Here is an 18612-nt window from a genome sequence, read left to right on the forward strand (position 1 = left end):
CTCAGTCACTAAGCTGTAGTGTGCAGATAATACTTGCTTATGTACACATTTAGAGTCCGAGCTCCAAGTCATCATAGTCATTGAAGCATAAAAGATAATAAACCTTTAGGCTAAACATTCACAAGACAAAGATCCTCTATAGTTGCCTGTTCCATCGCACTATGAAATCCTCCAAATAATGAAGGTTCAAGACGTGGCCCTGGAAAACGCAAGCCACTTGTAAGTGAGGAGAGACATCAATGCCAATATTTGCCAATGCCTCCAGTCCACCAGTGCAATCTATCTGAGCAACCTCCAAGGAGAAGAGTGTTTGAAGATCAAGACTTGAAACTCATCACCTGGCAGCAATAGTATCTGTTTTCCAGTATACCTCTGAGACTTGGACTACCTTCAACAGGCACCTCAAAGCACTGGAGTGATACCACCCAACACTCTGATAAATGCAGATTCACTGACAGGATAAGCAAACCAACATCAGTGCATCTTTCCAGGTTGCTGTCCCCAGTGCTGAGGCTCTGATTACACTCAGTCAGCTTCCATGAGTGGGTATTTTGTTCATATACCCCAACATTAGGCTCCTAAAATAACAAGCATTGTACTCCAGGTTCCATCACAACAAGAGCTTAGTAAAAGATCAAAGGAAAATGGTTCAGGAAGTTCTCACATCCTTCTTGTATCTTCCCAGCAACTTGTGGGAATCCCTGTCCTGTGACTGATCAATGTGGAGTAGAAGCAGTTGGAGTGGCACTGCAGAATGAGATTCTCTTCAAAAATGATGGAAGGAGTGCACCATCCTTTGTACAAACAAACTTTCTAACATCTACCCTTATAAGGTGCATCTCTAATCTTAAATCACAACTGTGTCCAATTTCCATGACGTATGAGGAGGCCATTCAGCCCAGAGTCTATTCCAGCTCACAGAACAATCCCATTCCCCCAGTGATTTTCCATGCAACTTATTCTCCCCACACCCCCTTCTCCACCCCCCCCCCATCTACCCTATTCATGTATGGCCTGTATCTCGCCTTGGCAGAGCATTTGGGTCCCACTTCAGCCATCTAAGAGCTCAAAGAAATGGAGTGGAAACAATTCATCATTGACCTCAAGGGACTGGGTTAGAAGAGAAAGGGATGATCCTCCCTGCTGAGGGGCAGATGGGGAGAGTGAAGCCAAATTATTATTCATAATTAGCATGGAGAATGAGGCATGGGTGAGGGGAGTGCCCAAAAAGATAAAATCTCTCAAGTGGAGCTCAACAATAAATAAGTTTGGGAAACTGGAGAAAATAGTGAGAAACTAAGAACTCTGGAAGATCAAAGGTGTTTGATCAAGTACAGACTCAAAAGAGCTAAATTATGAAGACAAACTGCCCAGAGCAAGCTTGAATTCCCTTTAATTGACGCGAGGTATTTAATATGAAGAAACGATCGGAATAGTAGATTAAGTGGAACTACTCCCTCGAGTGGGAATCGTAACAATGGATGGCACACTGGGCGATTAGTAGGGAGGCTGCTACGTGGATCCTGTAACGCTGGTTCAATCCTGACCTCTGGTGCTGTCTGTATGGAGTTTGCATGCACATATGGAGTTTGCACATGGTTTTTCCCTGGATGTTCCAGTTTCCTCACATGTCCCAAAAATGTGTAGGTTGATAGGTTATTTGCCAGTAGTAGAATTGTAGGGGGTGTGGGGAGAATAAGTTGCATGGAAAATCACTGGGGGGAATGGGATTGTTCTGTGAGCTGCAATAGACTCTGGGCTGAGTGGCCTCCTCATACGTCGTGGAAATTGGACACAGGTGTGACTTAAGATTAGAGATGCGCCTTATAAGGGTAGATGTTAGAAAGCTTGTTTGTACAAAGGATGGTAGAAATCTGGAACTCTTCCAACAGAACCACTGAAGCAACCAGATTAGAATTCAATCCATTTTGATATAGATCTTCACAATGGATTTGCAGAAGTGGTACAAATGGGCTAAATCAGCAATGTTAACAATGATACCACACCAGTCTGAAATTTAAATTACTGTCACCCCAACCATACATTATTAGGGATAAAAGCCTGGAATGCACTGAGAATTTGTTAATGGACAGAAAGAGTAGGAATAACTGGGTTGTTTTTGAACCTGGAAGTTACCTCCAGTGGGGTGCCACAGAGATTAATGCTGTAGTCCCAAGTGTTTGCATTCTATATCAGTGATCTGGGTGAGGGGATAATGTGTTTTTTGCATCCAAGTTTTTTGACGCTAGATTTCAGTGTGGGCTGAGAGGCTTTGGGGGTTATAGGCAGGCTAAGTGATTGGGCAAGGGCAGGGCATTTGGAATATGCGGCAAAATGTTACATCATCCACTTTGTCGGAGAAATTACGAAGGCATGTTATTTTTTTAATTGTTGAGAGATTGGAAGGAGAGTGAAATTTTTCAGAAAGGCCTGTGTTTCACAAATTACTGAAACTTGATATTTAGGTGCAGTAGGTAATTAGGTTGACTTTTATTACAAGAGGATTTCAATACAAGATAGCGGCATTCTGATCCAATTATCACAGACTGCATCATACTATAAAACTCCAGTAATATGGCACTAGAGGATTTTCTGGACTACTGAATATTACTTCTGTTAATACTCAAGCACACGTTTATTTCATCGCTTTTCATGTTACACAGTAGTATAATAAATACTTCAGTGAGCGTAAAGGGAGCAGGAAATATACAAAACCTCTGGACCTCAGCTCTGGCCACAAATCTAGATCCCTTATCCAGATCCCTGCCTCAGCTGCACTCCAGACCCTCGCCTCTGGCTGCATATCTCACTGGCAATCTGGACCCCTGGCTCACGTTCCTGATGCCGCTGTTCTCTGAGGAGTACTATAGTCTCAGTCCCATAGCTCTTTACCTAGGCACTTGGTTCAGAGGACCATTTCCTACAGTGACCCACTCTGTTCCCACTTCTCATTGAGGGCCTTTCCCACGATTGCCATCATGACTCTAATGTTCTTTATTCCATTAACTCAGCTGTTTGTATTTTTAATACAAATCTTAACTAGCTGAGTCCTGCTGCAGTAGCCAATTATTGTAATAAATTCCCAAAAGAAATGTTGCTTTCAAATAATCGAGCTCAAAGTCACGTCAAACTAATTGATTTTATTGTTACAGCCCCCAGTTACTTTGAGGTTACAGATATTACCTGATCTCGGATGACCAGTCCTCACAGATTTCCTAAGGAGTGCATGCGTTCATGTTGATTGAAGCTCTGATCCTTGACTTTGAGAGTTTTTTGGCCGCTTTTTTATACAGTCAAACAAGCTGGTGCAAACAAGCAGGTGCGTCCAAGCTCTCTGCCTCTTTCTTTTGATCTCTCCAGCAAGCCCAAGTTTCACTCATTTTGTTACGCTTTCCATTCCACAAGTGCACTTAATGTATGTTTGTTCATTCCTTTAAGCAATGTTGGGATCTAACTGGCCACTGCCTGACAAACCCAATCATCTCAGAAGTTTGGTCAGTAAATGTCATCTTTGTTTTCTCAGTCCCATTGTTCAGTTCGGCTCCACAGTTTCTCTCTCACATAGTTGTTACTGTGACCTTCCTTGGTTAGGTAATATTCTGCACTCCTCTCAGTGATAGAGTTTTAACAATCAATGTGAATATCATATGAAGCAATACTAACACACTAAATCATCAATGTGTGTGGACGTACTATTATCATATCTCTCAGTCTCCTGCTTCATATGTCCTCACTTTCTCTTGCTATTCTGTTTCTTTATTTTTGTGTATGTGTTTCATCATTCTTTATAATGTACTATTGTGTTTGTGTATAGGTGGATTGATTCACTTCCAATTTCTTTTGCTTTCTCTTGTGCATGCTATGAGATTTTCAGCTTTTATTTTGCATCTGGCAGACCACATAAGCTCAGTGCACATGCACAGCGCAGTACACTGGCATATTTTCCATATCATCATTGTCGCTATATTTCAACAGATGCTTAATTAGATGTAAATTCAAGGAAAATGATGTATTAGATGCAGGTGTTCATTATTCTTCATACACACTGAACTGAAAGAATTCAAACCCATGAGGCTTTCACTGTAGTTTAGTGAATAGAGCAGTGGACATTTGCTAAATTAGGATTTGCAAACTTGAGGCTGCCACTTGGGGAAATCTCTCTTCAGCCTTCTAGCTCTTCAGGCTTTCTTCACTTAGTTTATTTGTAAATGTTCCATGATGGCCTCCATACCTTCCCCAAGTGACAGGTTCAGTGTTTTATTCACTGCCTTAACCAACTGAACTGCAGTGAAAGCCTCATGGGTTTGAGTTCTTTCAGTTCAACATGTTGACTTTTTGTACGTGTAGTCATTTTCTTAATTCTAAATGTTACAAAAATATCTCACTGAACTAGAGGGGAAAGTAAAAAGAAGAGCTTTGTGTGTTTGCAGAGTCTAGGAAAGCATATACTATGTTGCTTTCACCTAGTTCTGTGCAATGATATATTAGTTTAATATCCTTCATTTAGTTTTTTCCTTGATTCACAATAGTGTTGATAAGCTACTCTCATTGTTTTATATCAGTTCTTTCTGTAACTGGGGTATACACTGAGATGTTTGCAATAATCAAGACAGTTGCCATATCAACCAATTGTCTTCTTGTGATGCAGTTTCTGAAAATAACTGGTAAACTCAAAGTTAATCTTAATTTCTTGAAAGATATGGTGTCATCATGTTTGCTGTTTTATATCCCCAAATGATTGAAATTCTGTTTGTCAATAGAACACATTGCTGAAATATTTATAGCACTTGTAATTAATTATTTTAGCTAATGCTAAACTAATGATCTAGTGCGACAACTGATGTGTTCTTTCGCCATTAAGTGTAAGAATGATATTTTAAAAATCTCCAGTTTCACTTTTAAATAATATAAGTTAGATTATTTATTTGGCAGTCTAACCATCAACCAAAATCATTGCACGAATTGTGTTTTTGTTAATTTCAACTAAGATATCTTTATTAGTCACATGTACATCGAAACACACAGTGAAAGGCATCTTTTGCGTAGTTATCGGGTGGGGGCAGCCCGCAAGTGTTGCCACACTCCCGGCACCAACATAGCATGCCTACTACTTCCTAACCTGTACATCTTTGGAATGTGGGAGGAAACCGGAGCACCTGGAGGAGAACGTACAAACTCCTTACAGACAGCGGCCGGCTGGCGCTGTAATAACGTTATGCTAACCGCTATACTACCGTTATTGACATTATTAAATAATTGGTGAACGTATTGGTGTTTCCAGCCATGAAGAAGCAGTCTTTCTTATCCTGGTTATGTCTGAAAATAAAATGTTGTTAACAGTTAAGGTGACTATAAACCTACACAATTCTTATAAATATCCATCCTCTTCATTCATGTCTCAACCTGTTTATCCTATATAAAGTTCTAATCTCACACGAACAACATTGACTATTAAGTCTCCTGGCAAGCCACTAACCTTCTCAAACCAACTAGGAATGCTGGCAATGCCCAAATCTCAGGTATGATTATTAATATTTATATGCAAATAAAAATTATGTGATAAGGACAGAGTGATGGAATAAGGTGTTAGTATAGTGAGAGTTTCTGTTCACAGTCAGGAATTGAACAGAAGCTAAGGACCTCGCCACACCAAGTTGACATGTGAAAATCCTTTTTTTAAGAAAAAAGCAATCAGAGCTTGGCTCATTCTGGATTCTTAGGGAATTGGCAAGTTATAAGTTCAGGCACAGATATTTCAGAATGATCAAGTTTGGAAGTCATAAAAAGCACGGGCAGGGATTTTTGTAGCAAATGGTTTGTGTTCAGGGTAGAAATGGTCATGTTCAAGTGCAAGTAAGCAATATGTGAAGGTAATGATAAAATGCATCAAATAGAAAACTGAGGTCACAGACAGTCTGAGGCACTGTGTGGGGAGAGGAGGCAAGAGAATGGAGGTTGCAGTAGGACCTGAAAAGGATGCATTCAGTCTTTCCAGTTTTATTTGTAGAAAATTATGGTTCATCCAATATTGGACAAGTAATCTGACAGCAAAGTTAGCAAAATCGGTGGAAGAAGAGGTGGGAAAATAAATGTTATGATGCACAAGCAAGCTCAAGGTCCTTTCAGGTTGCATTTGGTGAGTTGTAAAGGTGTTTTTTGCTTAATGTAACAATGAAGTTCATGTTTTAAGCAATTGGAAGCTGAAACCAAAATGGAAATAAGCATATCTAAACCATACACTCGCACTACTGTCACTAAAACTCTTTTAAATATCATGATTGTAGCTACAAATTTATGCTAATAAATGGATATATTGTAATAATATTGGTTGTTCTTTTTGAAATGTAACCTGTAAAGCCCATAAACACAAGAGTGCAAGTGTTTTGTTTGAAGTCTCTGCTCAACAACAAAATATTATGTGCACATTGTGGTTTCTGTAATTACAGCCAAAGGTCATGGATTATAGACAGGAAATTAACATCCAGCGGTGCTGCTTTGATGTTGTCAGCAACAAATGATAATGCATTTTTGAAAAATGGATCGGGGGAAGAGAATAATCTTTTCAATATTGGTGAAAACATTTTCAAATATAATGTAAATGATTTGAAAAGATTGATTGAAAACCAGTTAATTAAATATCCCAACATTTAACCATTAGTTTAACCTGCATTTTTGTAAAAGAAGATTATTCTGTTTTGCTCTTGATTTTAATTTTGTGCAAATGTACAGGAGGAAATAAGAAGCTTTGCTTCAAAAATGCATAGAGTTATAATTACTGTACTTAACATATAGAGGCATTTATTTGTAGTTGTATCTGAAAATATTTTAAATTCTATTGAATTGTAGATCAGTTTCTGTGGTTAAAAGTGGGTTTTCTGCCACTATTCTTTCTCTCTTGTTATATTGTCCCTCAGAAAAATGAAGGACTGTATATTGAAAGATATTGGCAGTTAGCTATGTGCTTAATTTTTGGTGAGTGGGAATACAATATACTAAATTGAAAGAAGTACATAGAAATAGTTTTATTTTGTAAGGGTAGGGTGTAAAAGAGACTGGAACCTGAGGAATAGAAAGTGGAGGGTTTAAAGATGAGGATTTGGATTTGAGTGGAACTATGAGTGGAAAAGCAGTGTAGATCGACAGCAATGGTACAATGGTGTTTGGGTACTTGGAATTTATGGAGGATGGCAAATGAGAGTGGCTGTTGAAATTCAGGCCGAAACTGGTGCAGATGTGTTGCTGAAGTAAAAGTGGAGTTGGGGAATGTTGTGGAGATGGAAAATTCATGTCTGGCTTAAAGGATTTCTGTAGTTAAAATGGGGTTTCTGCAACTTATTTCTCTATTGTTATATTGTTCCTTTATCAGAAGTATAAATGTCTACATTGAAAGATGCTGTCAATTAGTTATATGTTTAATTTTTGGGGAGTGGAGTGAATTTTTTTCCAACAGTATAAAGATCTGTCACCAGCACAGTCTAACCTCGAGTATTCCCAGCAGTTTCAGTTCTTATTTCCAATATCCAGTACCTAAAATATTTTGCTTTAGAAATCTGGTAAGATGAACCGAAATGTGGGAAATCCTCATGGGTCACCCAATGTCCAGAATCTGTTTCAAAACTATGATTCCCAAGTCAGAAAATTATTAAGAATTAAAGTGAGATTAGATTGAAGCCTTAAAGCTACTTGGGTTTAAAAATTGTAAATATATTTTGTTTAAAATAAATTCCCATGTATTATTGCATTGGTTAAATATTCCAATGTAGTAATTGTTGCATCACTTCCAGCCAACAATATGTCCATTTAGTAAACTATAATTCCTCTGCCAATATTTTGAAATAATATATCCAGGCGAAAGAAATTCAAGGAAGAAATCCACTTTCTGTGAAGGACTAATTTTCAATTGCCAATGACATCAACCACCTTTTCCACAGTGAGGTATTGTAGTATGTGGCTGCCTGGATCACCATCCAGCTACTGGCTTAGCCAATTAAGAGAAACAAGCAAGAAAAGCAAAATGCATAAATGGCAGAAGGTATTCAGACTTAACAGACAAGCAAGTTCTTTTACTGAAGAGTTATGTGCTTTTAATCTCCATTTCATGATTTCCATATAGTGATTCTGTGCTGATTGAAACACAGTAACTGATTATCTACCCACGCCTGCATCATTTCTTCAATGGGGAAAAAATGAATACTACACCCCATTGTGAAATTGCAGTGCCATGTTTAAAAAGATTTCCCGCTTACTTTCACAATCTTTCAGATGTTCAGACCTCCAGAACAGTACAGTGAGTTTACTTGGGTCAATTTGCAAATAATAGTTGACAACTTCTGTGTTTTTTTTCATTTTGCTAGAAAGACTGAGGTATAAAACCAGTAACAGGAATGAAACTTCAATTACATGTATCCAAAAGTGCAATGATAATGCTGACCTTGCAGTCAATGGTAGGAGGGCCATTCTGGTATTATATCACATCACTTTCAGTTCAATCGGAAATGGTGAAGTTTTCTCAGGTTACACGTTCTAGAACCTTTCCCAATTGGGTACGTGGAAAACTGATGCAGAACCGAGATGTACAGTAAAATTCCAATAATCTGCTGTCTGACCATTCGGAAATCCTGATGGTTTGGCATATGGCCCGCCAGGCAATGTTCGCCCCACTCCCCAGAATTTCATCCGGGACGTGGTTCCTGCACTCTCCTGAAACTTGCCATGCCTGAGCTGCAACTGCTCCTTCATTACAGTAAAAACAATTTTTCTGACTGACTGTTAGGTCGTGCTTTAACAAATGCTTTGGAAAGTCCAAACACAACTTCCACCACAGTACCTTCATTTGCCGTGTCTGGTTTAATGTAACAATTGGATTAGTCAGATTCACCTTTAACAAATGAATGTTGACTCTCCCTTTATTAGCCTCTGCTTCTTCATTCAGAATTAATTTTGTTCTTGGTTATGGTCACAGGTAGTTTTCCCTTCACTTAAGTTCAACTTATTTATTTGTGGTTCCCAGCTTTATACCTTCTCCTCTTCATTTGAACATAGGTGCAATCTTTATAATCTTGCAGTCCTTTAGCTCCGCTTCTGTATCCATGGTGGACTGAAAGATTGGTATTAGAGTTTCTACTATCTCCTTGCAACTTGAAATGTTTCCCATTCGCACCAAGTGACTGGTAGCAATTTAATATCAAAAAGTATATTCATTCCTGTATGTTTCATGCTATTTAATAGATGACATGTCTTTTCATCTTTAGATATTTTGAATGATGCCATATTTGATGAGGACCATGATGAGATGGTAATAGTGAAGGACATTGACATGTTTTCGATGTGTGAACACCATTTAGTTCCATTTATTGGAAAGGTAAGCAGAGCAAAATCTGGCTGAAATTGAGTTTAGCCACACCATTAATTGAGTGGCTAATGTCACACTGTGTTTAAACTGCATTGTGAGATGAAATGCATAATGATAGGAAATGTGACATGATCTTGGTTTCTGAGACCTGCATGACTTTTTTGGAAGAAACATAAAGGTTAAGTTTCAATAGAAATAGGTTGATTTACCTCTCCACATCCAGAGCTTTGAAAAGGTCTTGACATTTATTTTGAAATACTTTCTTGGGTACAAGGAATGCTTCAGGGTAGACATCACCAAAGCAAACCAGACCACAATAGACAGAACCTTATATAACCTGAAAATTACCACAGTATACTGCATGAACAGATTATATGTCTCCGGAAAGGCATGTTTGTTTTCTATCATGCCTAAGGGATCAATTCAGCATTAATGTTCCATAAATTTTTGGTGAAAATTGAATTTTACAGTGAACATTTCCAGTAACATTTCTGATTAGTACGCCTTGTAATATTCTTACAATTCCGCCCTCCTTGTTGGGCTGAAGGATTATGTTTCCATTTATCCTGATTCATAATGAAATTTATCTTCCTTCATTTCCTTTTTAGATCTTGGGAGTAGCTGCAGCAAAAATGTGTAATCCTGGGATGGAATGTTAATCTGGTGTTTAGCTGTACACTTAATTGAACCAATAAACTCTGAAGAGATGTTTTGATACAAACAATGCTTGTCTTTGATATTAAAGCTTGAATCCCACACGTTCCCTCCAGCAGGCTTCAGGGAAGGGGGAATACAATGACAGCTCACTGTAAAAGGTCTATGAACCATTTTTCAATGTCTCTGATTAAAAAAAATAATTTTAAAATGTTCCCTAGGTTTTAATTTTTAAAGTATAGAAATTAATAATTTTATTTTGTTCTTTTTTTTAAGAAAGAAAACAAACTTTTTTTATCAATCAAAGTCAGCGACCCCTTCCACTTAAATTGCCAGGTGTGAAATGTATCTGGTCCCTTGGCTCAGAACATTTGTGTTGCACTCTGTATTGAGACCATTAGCAGAGCAGGAGGTCAAGAGTACCGGCACCTGACGTCTTGATTGTCTGAGACTTGTGTTGCAACAGTCGGGCGTGAAAGTCAATGGTAGATGGACCTGCAAACTGTCCTTTTGTTTGGTCTTCTCTTTGGAACAACCAGCAAATGAGGACGGTTTAGGCTATAGTTCATAGCTGTATTTTAACTGCTGAATAATATTACTTGTTACATAGTACAAATAACTTTTTTTTAAAAGAAAAAAATGTCTTCTTACCTTCTATTACCGGCAATATATTTGATCTGATAATATGTGGTAAATGGTAAGTTCTATTTTTGTCATGTTTGTGCATTCTTTTGATTTGGGGGAAAAATAGAGCAGTTGCCTATGTATTCCTGGCTAAAGATTATCACCATTTTTGTATACAAAATGTTTATATAGCAGGGTTGTTCATAAAATGTTTTTTTTCAGTTTGTTTTTAAAACATAAGGTTAGGTGGAAGAGCAATTATCAATTGCTACATTTATTCTAATGGGGATTGTGGATTAATCTGGATGATTTAAGAAATTTAATGACTCAGTTTTTTAATTAATTAGTTTATGCTCTTCTCACTCCAACTTGAAACAAGAGCACACATAATGAAAAAATAGCTCAAAGCAGCTAGCAAAGCTATGCCATGGTTTGTTTCATTGCAGCATTTTGATTCTTCTCACTTTAAGAACATCAGCGACTGGGTTAGGGTATAGGGACCCAAGACTGCAATGCTGATGGATACGATCATCGCTGATCCTGAAGCTTTCACACCTGGTTTCCTTATCCCTTGATTCCCTTGAAACAAAAAAATGTCTTGCTCTCAATCTCGAACAATCCAACAACCAAACACCCACAGCCCTGCAGAAATGGTGCACAGGCGACGCTATGGTATGGAGGTGCTGTGTTCCTAGAAACCACCTGTACCGTGATTTTCCATAATGCTAATCTCTATTTCCCACTGAATCCCACATAAATGGAAATGCATTCCGATGGGAGGTATCTCCAACAGTAGCGATAATATCACAGCTTCATGGAAGGGGCCACTTAAGAAACTACCTTGTCAGTTTCGGAAGCAAATCTCTTAAGTGACCAGCATTTGCATTTGGAGATGCTCTAGCTACTTGCACAAAATTTTTCTCCAACATATTTATAAAATATCAGGTTTTACCTCTGGTGAAATACCTTTTATGTGGTGATTTAGGTTTACAACTTGCAGTTAAACTTACTGGCCCTGTTTCAGACATCTGGAGCGTAAATAATATGGAAAGCTCTTGTGGTGGGACTGCCAGATAGCAAATGAACCTATCCGTACTAAAACAAAAACGCCACATTATCTGTGCGTGCCAAGAAATGAGAGTTGAAAACAAAATAAAAATAGACAGAATTTGGTGTTCCATGTTTTTATTTTTTTTATATACACAATTTCTGTAGGAGTGAATTTTATTCTGTAACTCGGATTTTTATGTTGTGACTTGTGAATTTCCAATGGGCAAATTTGTGTAACCAGAACAGCCATAATATTGGGGTTGCCTGTAGTGAAAAGATTTTTAACCATCCCTCTATAAAGAAACTTCTAGTCTGATCAGCCAGAGAAATGACCTCTCAGAAACAACTTTGTCAATTCCTCACAGAATCCTGAATGTCCATGAAATCCACTTCATATCTTCTCATCTTGAGTGAATGTAGGCACATTTTAATCAATGCTTCCAAATAGGACAAAGCCCTGGGCACAGAAATTAACCTGGTAAATAAATCATCAGCATTTAAGGTCAATGCTCTTTCACCAGATGTGTTCTGTCTCTCTCTCCACTGATGCCACCTAGCCTGCTGAGTACTTCCAACATTTCCTCTTTTTATTTAAGAATTTCAACATCTGCAGTATTTTGCTTTTGGACTAATGAATTGTAATTACATTATTATTTGTTGTTCCTCTTTTATTTTTGACTCTGTACTGGAATTGCTATTTATTTCTTTGTGTAGTTAACCTGATGCTCCTGTGCAAAATTCTAATGACATCCTGAATGTGGATTTGCTTTTTTTATCATGTTTGGGTCTTGCCAAAAGTAGCAAGCACAAGTCAAAATTTAAGAAATCTGCCTATGAATGTATGGGCCTCAAGATGGGCCTCCTGTTACAAAATCTAGTATAAGAAAATGGAGGATGTAGCACATAATAGAACACAATAAGTTGAACCTTCCTGGTTTCTTTGCCCTTTTAAATTAAGCTTCCTTAGACAAAGATTAATTCTGCTATAATGCAAACAAATTTACTTCATTGTCTCTTCAGTTATATTTTCTACTCGTAAACCAATATAACCTATTAAATGTAAGATTCTCTGCCTTTGAAACTCTCTCCTTTTTTTCCAGGTTTCAATTGGTTATATACCAAACAGAAAAGTTATAGGAGTGAGCAAGTTAGCCAGGTAACTAGGCCTGAGGGCTTATGAGAGAGAAAGAGAGTGAAAGATGCAACAAATGGGAGTTTGTAGAAACTGTGGTTTCAGTTGGCTGTGCACTATTCCAGTTAGCCTGAATTGGAGCAAGCACCCAATGAAACAAAAGCTGCATTTCTCCAATTGTTGTTATCTGTGGCAATACCCTAAGTCTTTGGTTTGACATTAGATAGAAGATGAAACTACTGTATATGGTGCATGTGTACCTGTAATTTTTCTTAATGAAATGGTTCAATATTATTTTAATCATATTTAACTGTAGACCATTATATTGGTGTGATCAAAATATACCCAAATGTCATTGATTATAGATATGCATGACCAATGCATTACCAGAAATCTCTTGCAATGTACGTTTTGCCAAAGACTTCAGAGATATAACACTGGCTGTTAGTACCTTTAGAAAAATCAGAGTTCCGTATAGTTTAGTTCATTGTCTTGTAGTTGAATGAGCACTTTTCCCTGGAGCAATATTACTCACAGCTTGCTATTTATTCCAAAAGGCTGCTTATGATTGCATGGTCATCCCATTGCACACATTTGGCCTCATACTGATTCGGGACCCATCAGAAAATGTCAGCATCTCTTTTGTGTATAGATATTTCAATTTTGACCTGGCTGAGAAAGCTCTCGGTCCCTTCTGTGTGTGGTCAGATGTAGTCAATGTTTTCTTTCCATTCTGTAGGTACATATAGGTTATCTACCTGAAAGACGGCTCCTTGGTCTTAGCAAGCTAGCCAGGTAAGTAGCAATTAGCTGTGAATGAGGATCAATGAGGGCATCTTTACTCCAGATCAATGCCTTCCAGCTTTGCTTTTTTCTTTATTTTTAATCTTATATTTTCTTTAAGAAATTGGTGCAAAATAACTAAAATATATCAGAGAGTAAAAGGTGACATATACCACTCACAAATCATAATTTTAAAAACATCAGGGCCAATCCATTAACTATTTTAGATTCAAGACACACTTAAGATGTATATGAATGCAATATTATTGAGTAGATGCTAAACTGAGATCAATAAATTTATGGGCATAAAGAGAACTGGGAATATTAGGAGTGGCAGGAAAGTGGTTGAGTTACAGGATCAGCCAGGATCTCACTGAATGGTGAACAGAATACTTCTGTTTCTATTTGTTATTTTCATATATATATATTAAAAATCTTTCTTTAGTTGATTATTTTGTCAAGAGTTTGATTTTGAGCATGTGATTTATAAGTTGTCAGATTTTCTTTGATATTTTTATCCTGAAGGGAAAGAGAACTAGAGCTATTCAAACTGAAATCCTGCTTTTGTTCAGTAATTGCAAATCAATTATTAGTGCAGCCTTCTAATGTTGTGTTTGGTTTTTGTTCCACTGTATATGCCTCAGTCAATTATGTGATTAACTGGTTGACATTTTGTAATAAATCAATTATAATTTATCCAATACACACCTTTTAAAGTTCATTTCCCAGATATTAACTTTTGCTCCAATTTCTTAAGCAAACTTTAAATGACTAAATAGTTTCAATTGCAACATTTACTAAATTAGGTTCCTTTTTCTGTAATCCTTCAGGTGTAAAGATCTTTCCTTCGACATATTTACCAACTACCACCCAATAATGGGAATATTTCATCTAGTGTGTAGTCAACAGTAACACGATCAAGGAAAGGAGGACAGGCAGGTTCAAAATTGAAATATCCTTATATTGCAGCACCCATTTATCCAATAAAAACCACCTTGTACATGTGTTTACAATAGATTCCAGAGATGACTCCAAAGTGACCTGTGCTAAGTAACTAAAAGCTGATTATTGGAGGTGATGACATCTGTCAAGTGTTAAACTGTACCAGTAGTTCAAGCTAATCTTTTTACTCAATGAAAATGAAGTATTGTTCTTTGGGAAAAATACTCATGTTCCATGAATTAGAAAATGGGCTTTTAATCATTGTAAAACCAGCTAATCTGATGAGTTGCTATTCCAGCACTATTTCTTTAATTGATATTGATCATCCATAGAACAATGACCTTCCTTCCCTACCTTCAGGATGTATCTCCATAAATATGAAATGGAAATTCACCTTGGCAATCAAAAAGAATGCAAATTAACTCCATTTATCATGAGTATCTTGTATAATTTGATTGTAAGTAGATAAAACAAATGTTTGAACAGCAAACAAGTATTATTATAAAACATCTTCTCAAATGCATCCACCTGGTATTTTTTTTAGCTATTTTAGTTCTGAAAGAAGCCATATCAAAACACAGATTGATGTTCTGATGGATTATGATATTAAATGGCAAATATCATAGAGAAGCAATAACATTAAGACTTACTCAAATGCCATTAATTATTTTTTAAATTGTGTTCATTGCCAAACTAGAAAAAAATTGAGTGAAAGGAAAAGTTTGTTTGTCATAAGTTACTGAAGCATTCCTACTGCACCTGTGTACATGCTTAAATTAAGTACTCATCCTGAATTTTGATTTTCCAGAATTGTTGAGATTTACAGTAGGAGACTTCAGGGTAAGTAGTTAATTAACTGTCAACATATCTTAATTCAATTTGTATCTTAACTTGTAAGATTCTGGTGGGATTTGACAGGATAGATGGCAAGAGGATTTTTCTCTCATGGGGAAATCTCTGACAGAGGCATGTGTTCAGAGAAACACCTTTTAAGACAGATGAGTAATCTTTGGTAGAGAATTTGAGGCTGAATCATTGAATCTGTTCTAGACTGAGAGACAGGGGAATTGAGGTTTCAGGGCACAGCAGGAGTGTGAAGTTGAGGCTGTCAGATCAGCCATGCTCTTACGGAATATTGGAGTAAGCCCATATGGTGTACTACTACTCATGTTCTTATGTACGGACCTGATTTTAACTATCTGTGATGTTTGGTCTAATAATTACTAACCTAACCCAGTACTCCCACTGTTCAAAGAAAATACAAGTGGTATAAATTGGAAAAAATGCAAAACACAAGTGAAAAAAATGATTTATTGCTGTTTGATTTATAAATATTTTTACAATGACATAAATCTAAAAGAATCATATAACAAAAATTGCTGGTCTTTATTCTAAAGTGCATTGAAGTTTCCTCATTCTTATTTCATGAGAAACAATCGGTTTAAAGGGAATAGCCCCTTTGTCATATTTTGCTGTCCATGAAGTGCACTTTAATTCTATACCCCATTTACATATTCTTCAAACCAAAGCATGGCCATTCATCTTGCAATTAGCTGCTGTCCTCACTGGGTGTATTCTATTTAGAAATGCAAGGAAAAACGAAGGGACATGTGGATGACTCAATGCACGGCACATACCACCAATCCCATTATTACAGGAAAGTGTGGGATGCATCTTAATTAACATACTTGTTTAGCTAATTGCGGTAGTTGAAAGCAGAAGCCACATATAAAGGTCAAGAAACAATGTAGCAAGAAAGAAAGTGTGAGAAGCATGCAGAAAAGAGCAGACATCACCAAGGAGATGAGAGAAAGCCCAAGGCAGAAATAAGAGTGTGATACAAAGATGAAAAAAGGAACACGTGTGTGAGATATATAGAAATGAGTGGGAAACATGCAGGAGTAAAGGAACATTGTAAAGAATTTACAGATAGTGAAAATGAGCAAACATACAGATGTGGGGGAACCCAAGCCAAACATAGTCTGTGTGTAGGGATAGTGATTTTGCCATACTCAAGTTCTTAAGACTACTTAATTGTTTTAAAATTTACATAATGCTTTTGCTACATTGAAAGGATTTGCCTGTTCCACCACTTCCCACAGAATTATCTTCATGCAATATCATCAATTAGCAAATTAGTACAGTCATAAGATTATCATTTAATAAAAATAAATCTTTAAAGGTTTATTACACTGCTTCAACTAGTGATGAATGACATGTTAAATGAATATATTTAGAGTAATGAGGATAGCTATATTATCAAACTATTAGAAACAAAGGACTGCAGATGCTGGAATCTAGATGAAAAAACAACAAGATGTTGGAGGAACTCAGCGGGCCAGGCAGCATCTATGGCAAAAAACAGACTGGGGTGGGCTCAAGGTGGTAGATGTAGGGGAGGAGGGGAGAGCAGATCCAAGCCAGAGAGCAGAGGAGATCAGAGGGGGAGCAGTGAGAGAGGGACTCACGAAACTCCTGTCATAGAGAGGAAGAAACCTTGTTCAAAGTGGCCATCCTTGAAGAGACTTCGCAGTGGAGCAGTAATACTAGAGAAACAAAGGACTGCAGATGCTGGAATCTAGATGAAAAAACAAGAAGATGCTGGAGGAACTCAGCAGGCCAGGCAGCATTAAGGATGCTCACTTTGAAGAAATTTTCTTCCTCTCTTCGATGGGAGTTTCATGAGCCCCTCTCTCACTGCTCTCCTTCTGTGATCTCCTCTGGTCTTCAGCTTGGATGTGCTCTTCCCTCCTCCCCCGCATTTGTCTATCACTGTCTCTTACCTGCATCTACCTATCACCACCTTGCCTCTCCTCTTCTGTTCACCTATCATTGCTCTGTTTCTCCCCCCCCCCACCCTCCCCCCCCATATTTTGGGCTTCCCCTTTTCCTATCTTCAGTCCTGAAGAAGGGTCCTGACCCGAAACGTTGAAAAAGTCTGTTTCTCTCCATGGATGCTGCCTGGCCTGCTGAGTTCCTCCAGCATGCTGTTTTTTTTTTAAAAAATCAAACTATACTTGTCTATTGCATGGAACTTATCAAGCTAATATAAATCAGGAATTTAGTTTTATTAACATAGAATTGTATTTAATGATGCTTTTTCAATATTAATTTCCCATCCTAACATAGCAGTTAACTCTGTTTCCTTTTCTCATGGGTACATTGTTTTGTCCATTTGCAGTCCAAGAGCGTCTCACCAAACAAATTGCTGTTGCAATCACAGAAGCCTTACAACCTGCAGGAGTAGGAGTTGTAGTTGAAGCCACGTAAGTTCTGAACCCTAAAAAAGCTATTATTCTTTATGATCATTGTTTGTATAGTTTGAAAATGAATCCACCATTAATCTGGAAATTGCATTATCAAGGATTGAATGATATGTGTTGTTTTTATAGTTAAAGAATCTCATTGAATTTGTTGGTGTTTTAATTTAATTCTGTTAATGTAGCAATTTAATGAATCCGATGAAATTTATAAAGGTGAAAGTGTGTTTTTCAATAATTGGAATGCCCAGATTAAATCCAAGTCCATTTTGTATATGATTTTAAATCCACTTGAATGTGAGTAGTTGTATTCATTGTATAAGAAGGTAGTGATGGACAGCTAATGTATCTTAAAATTGATAGGAACTTGCAGGATATTGATCCAGAAATGTCTGACCAGTATTAGAGATGATGGTGTGTTCTTAACATTGCTGCTTACATTGGTCTGGTGAAGTGTGACTGAATTAAGTTTGGTGAGCAGCTGCAATGTCTCAGAGATTACAGTCACTGTGGACTAGCACAGAGGAGGTGGATTACAAGTCCAATGGCAGGAGCAACAAACTAGCAAATTATTCTCTAAGAAAATAGAACAGTACAGCACAGGAACAGGCCCTTCAGCCCACCACGTCTTTGCCAAACACTATGCCAAATTAAAACCAAATCTCTTCTGCCTGCACATGATCCATACGCACCACCCCCCCCCCCCCCCCAATTCCTTGCATATTCACGTGTCTATCTTAGAGCCTTTTAAACACCACTGTCATATCTGCTTCCACCACTACCCCTGGAAGCCTGTTCCAGGCACCTACCACTTT

General features: G+C 37.5%; 1 protein-coding gene across 2 annotated transcripts in view; it reads left to right on the forward strand.

The window, feature by feature from the left end:
• The window catches only part of gch1 (GTP cyclohydrolase 1), a 36396-nt gene that overhangs the window by 4258 nt on the left and 13526 nt on the right, over positions 1–18612 (forward strand). The window contains exons 2-5 of one of the 2 annotated variants that reach the window (XM_052026340.1): positions 9252–9361; positions 13552–13607; positions 15346–15377; positions 17719–17803. In XM_052026340.1, the coding sequence (XP_051882300.1) occupies positions 9252–9361; positions 13552–13607; positions 15346–15377; positions 17719–17803 (283 nt within the window). Of the gene's footprint in view, positions 1–9251; positions 9362–12780; positions 12837–13551; positions 13608–15345; positions 15378–17718; positions 17804–18612 lie in introns of both variants that reach the window. The other variant, XM_052026348.1, reaches the window with a different exon arrangement.

The sequence above is a fragment of the Pristis pectinata genome, chromosome 1, assembly GCF_009764475.1.
Source record: "Pristis pectinata isolate sPriPec2 chromosome 1, sPriPec2.1.pri, whole genome shotgun sequence".
Lineage (NCBI taxonomy): Eukaryota > Metazoa > Chordata > Chondrichthyes > Rhinopristiformes > Pristidae > Pristis > Pristis pectinata.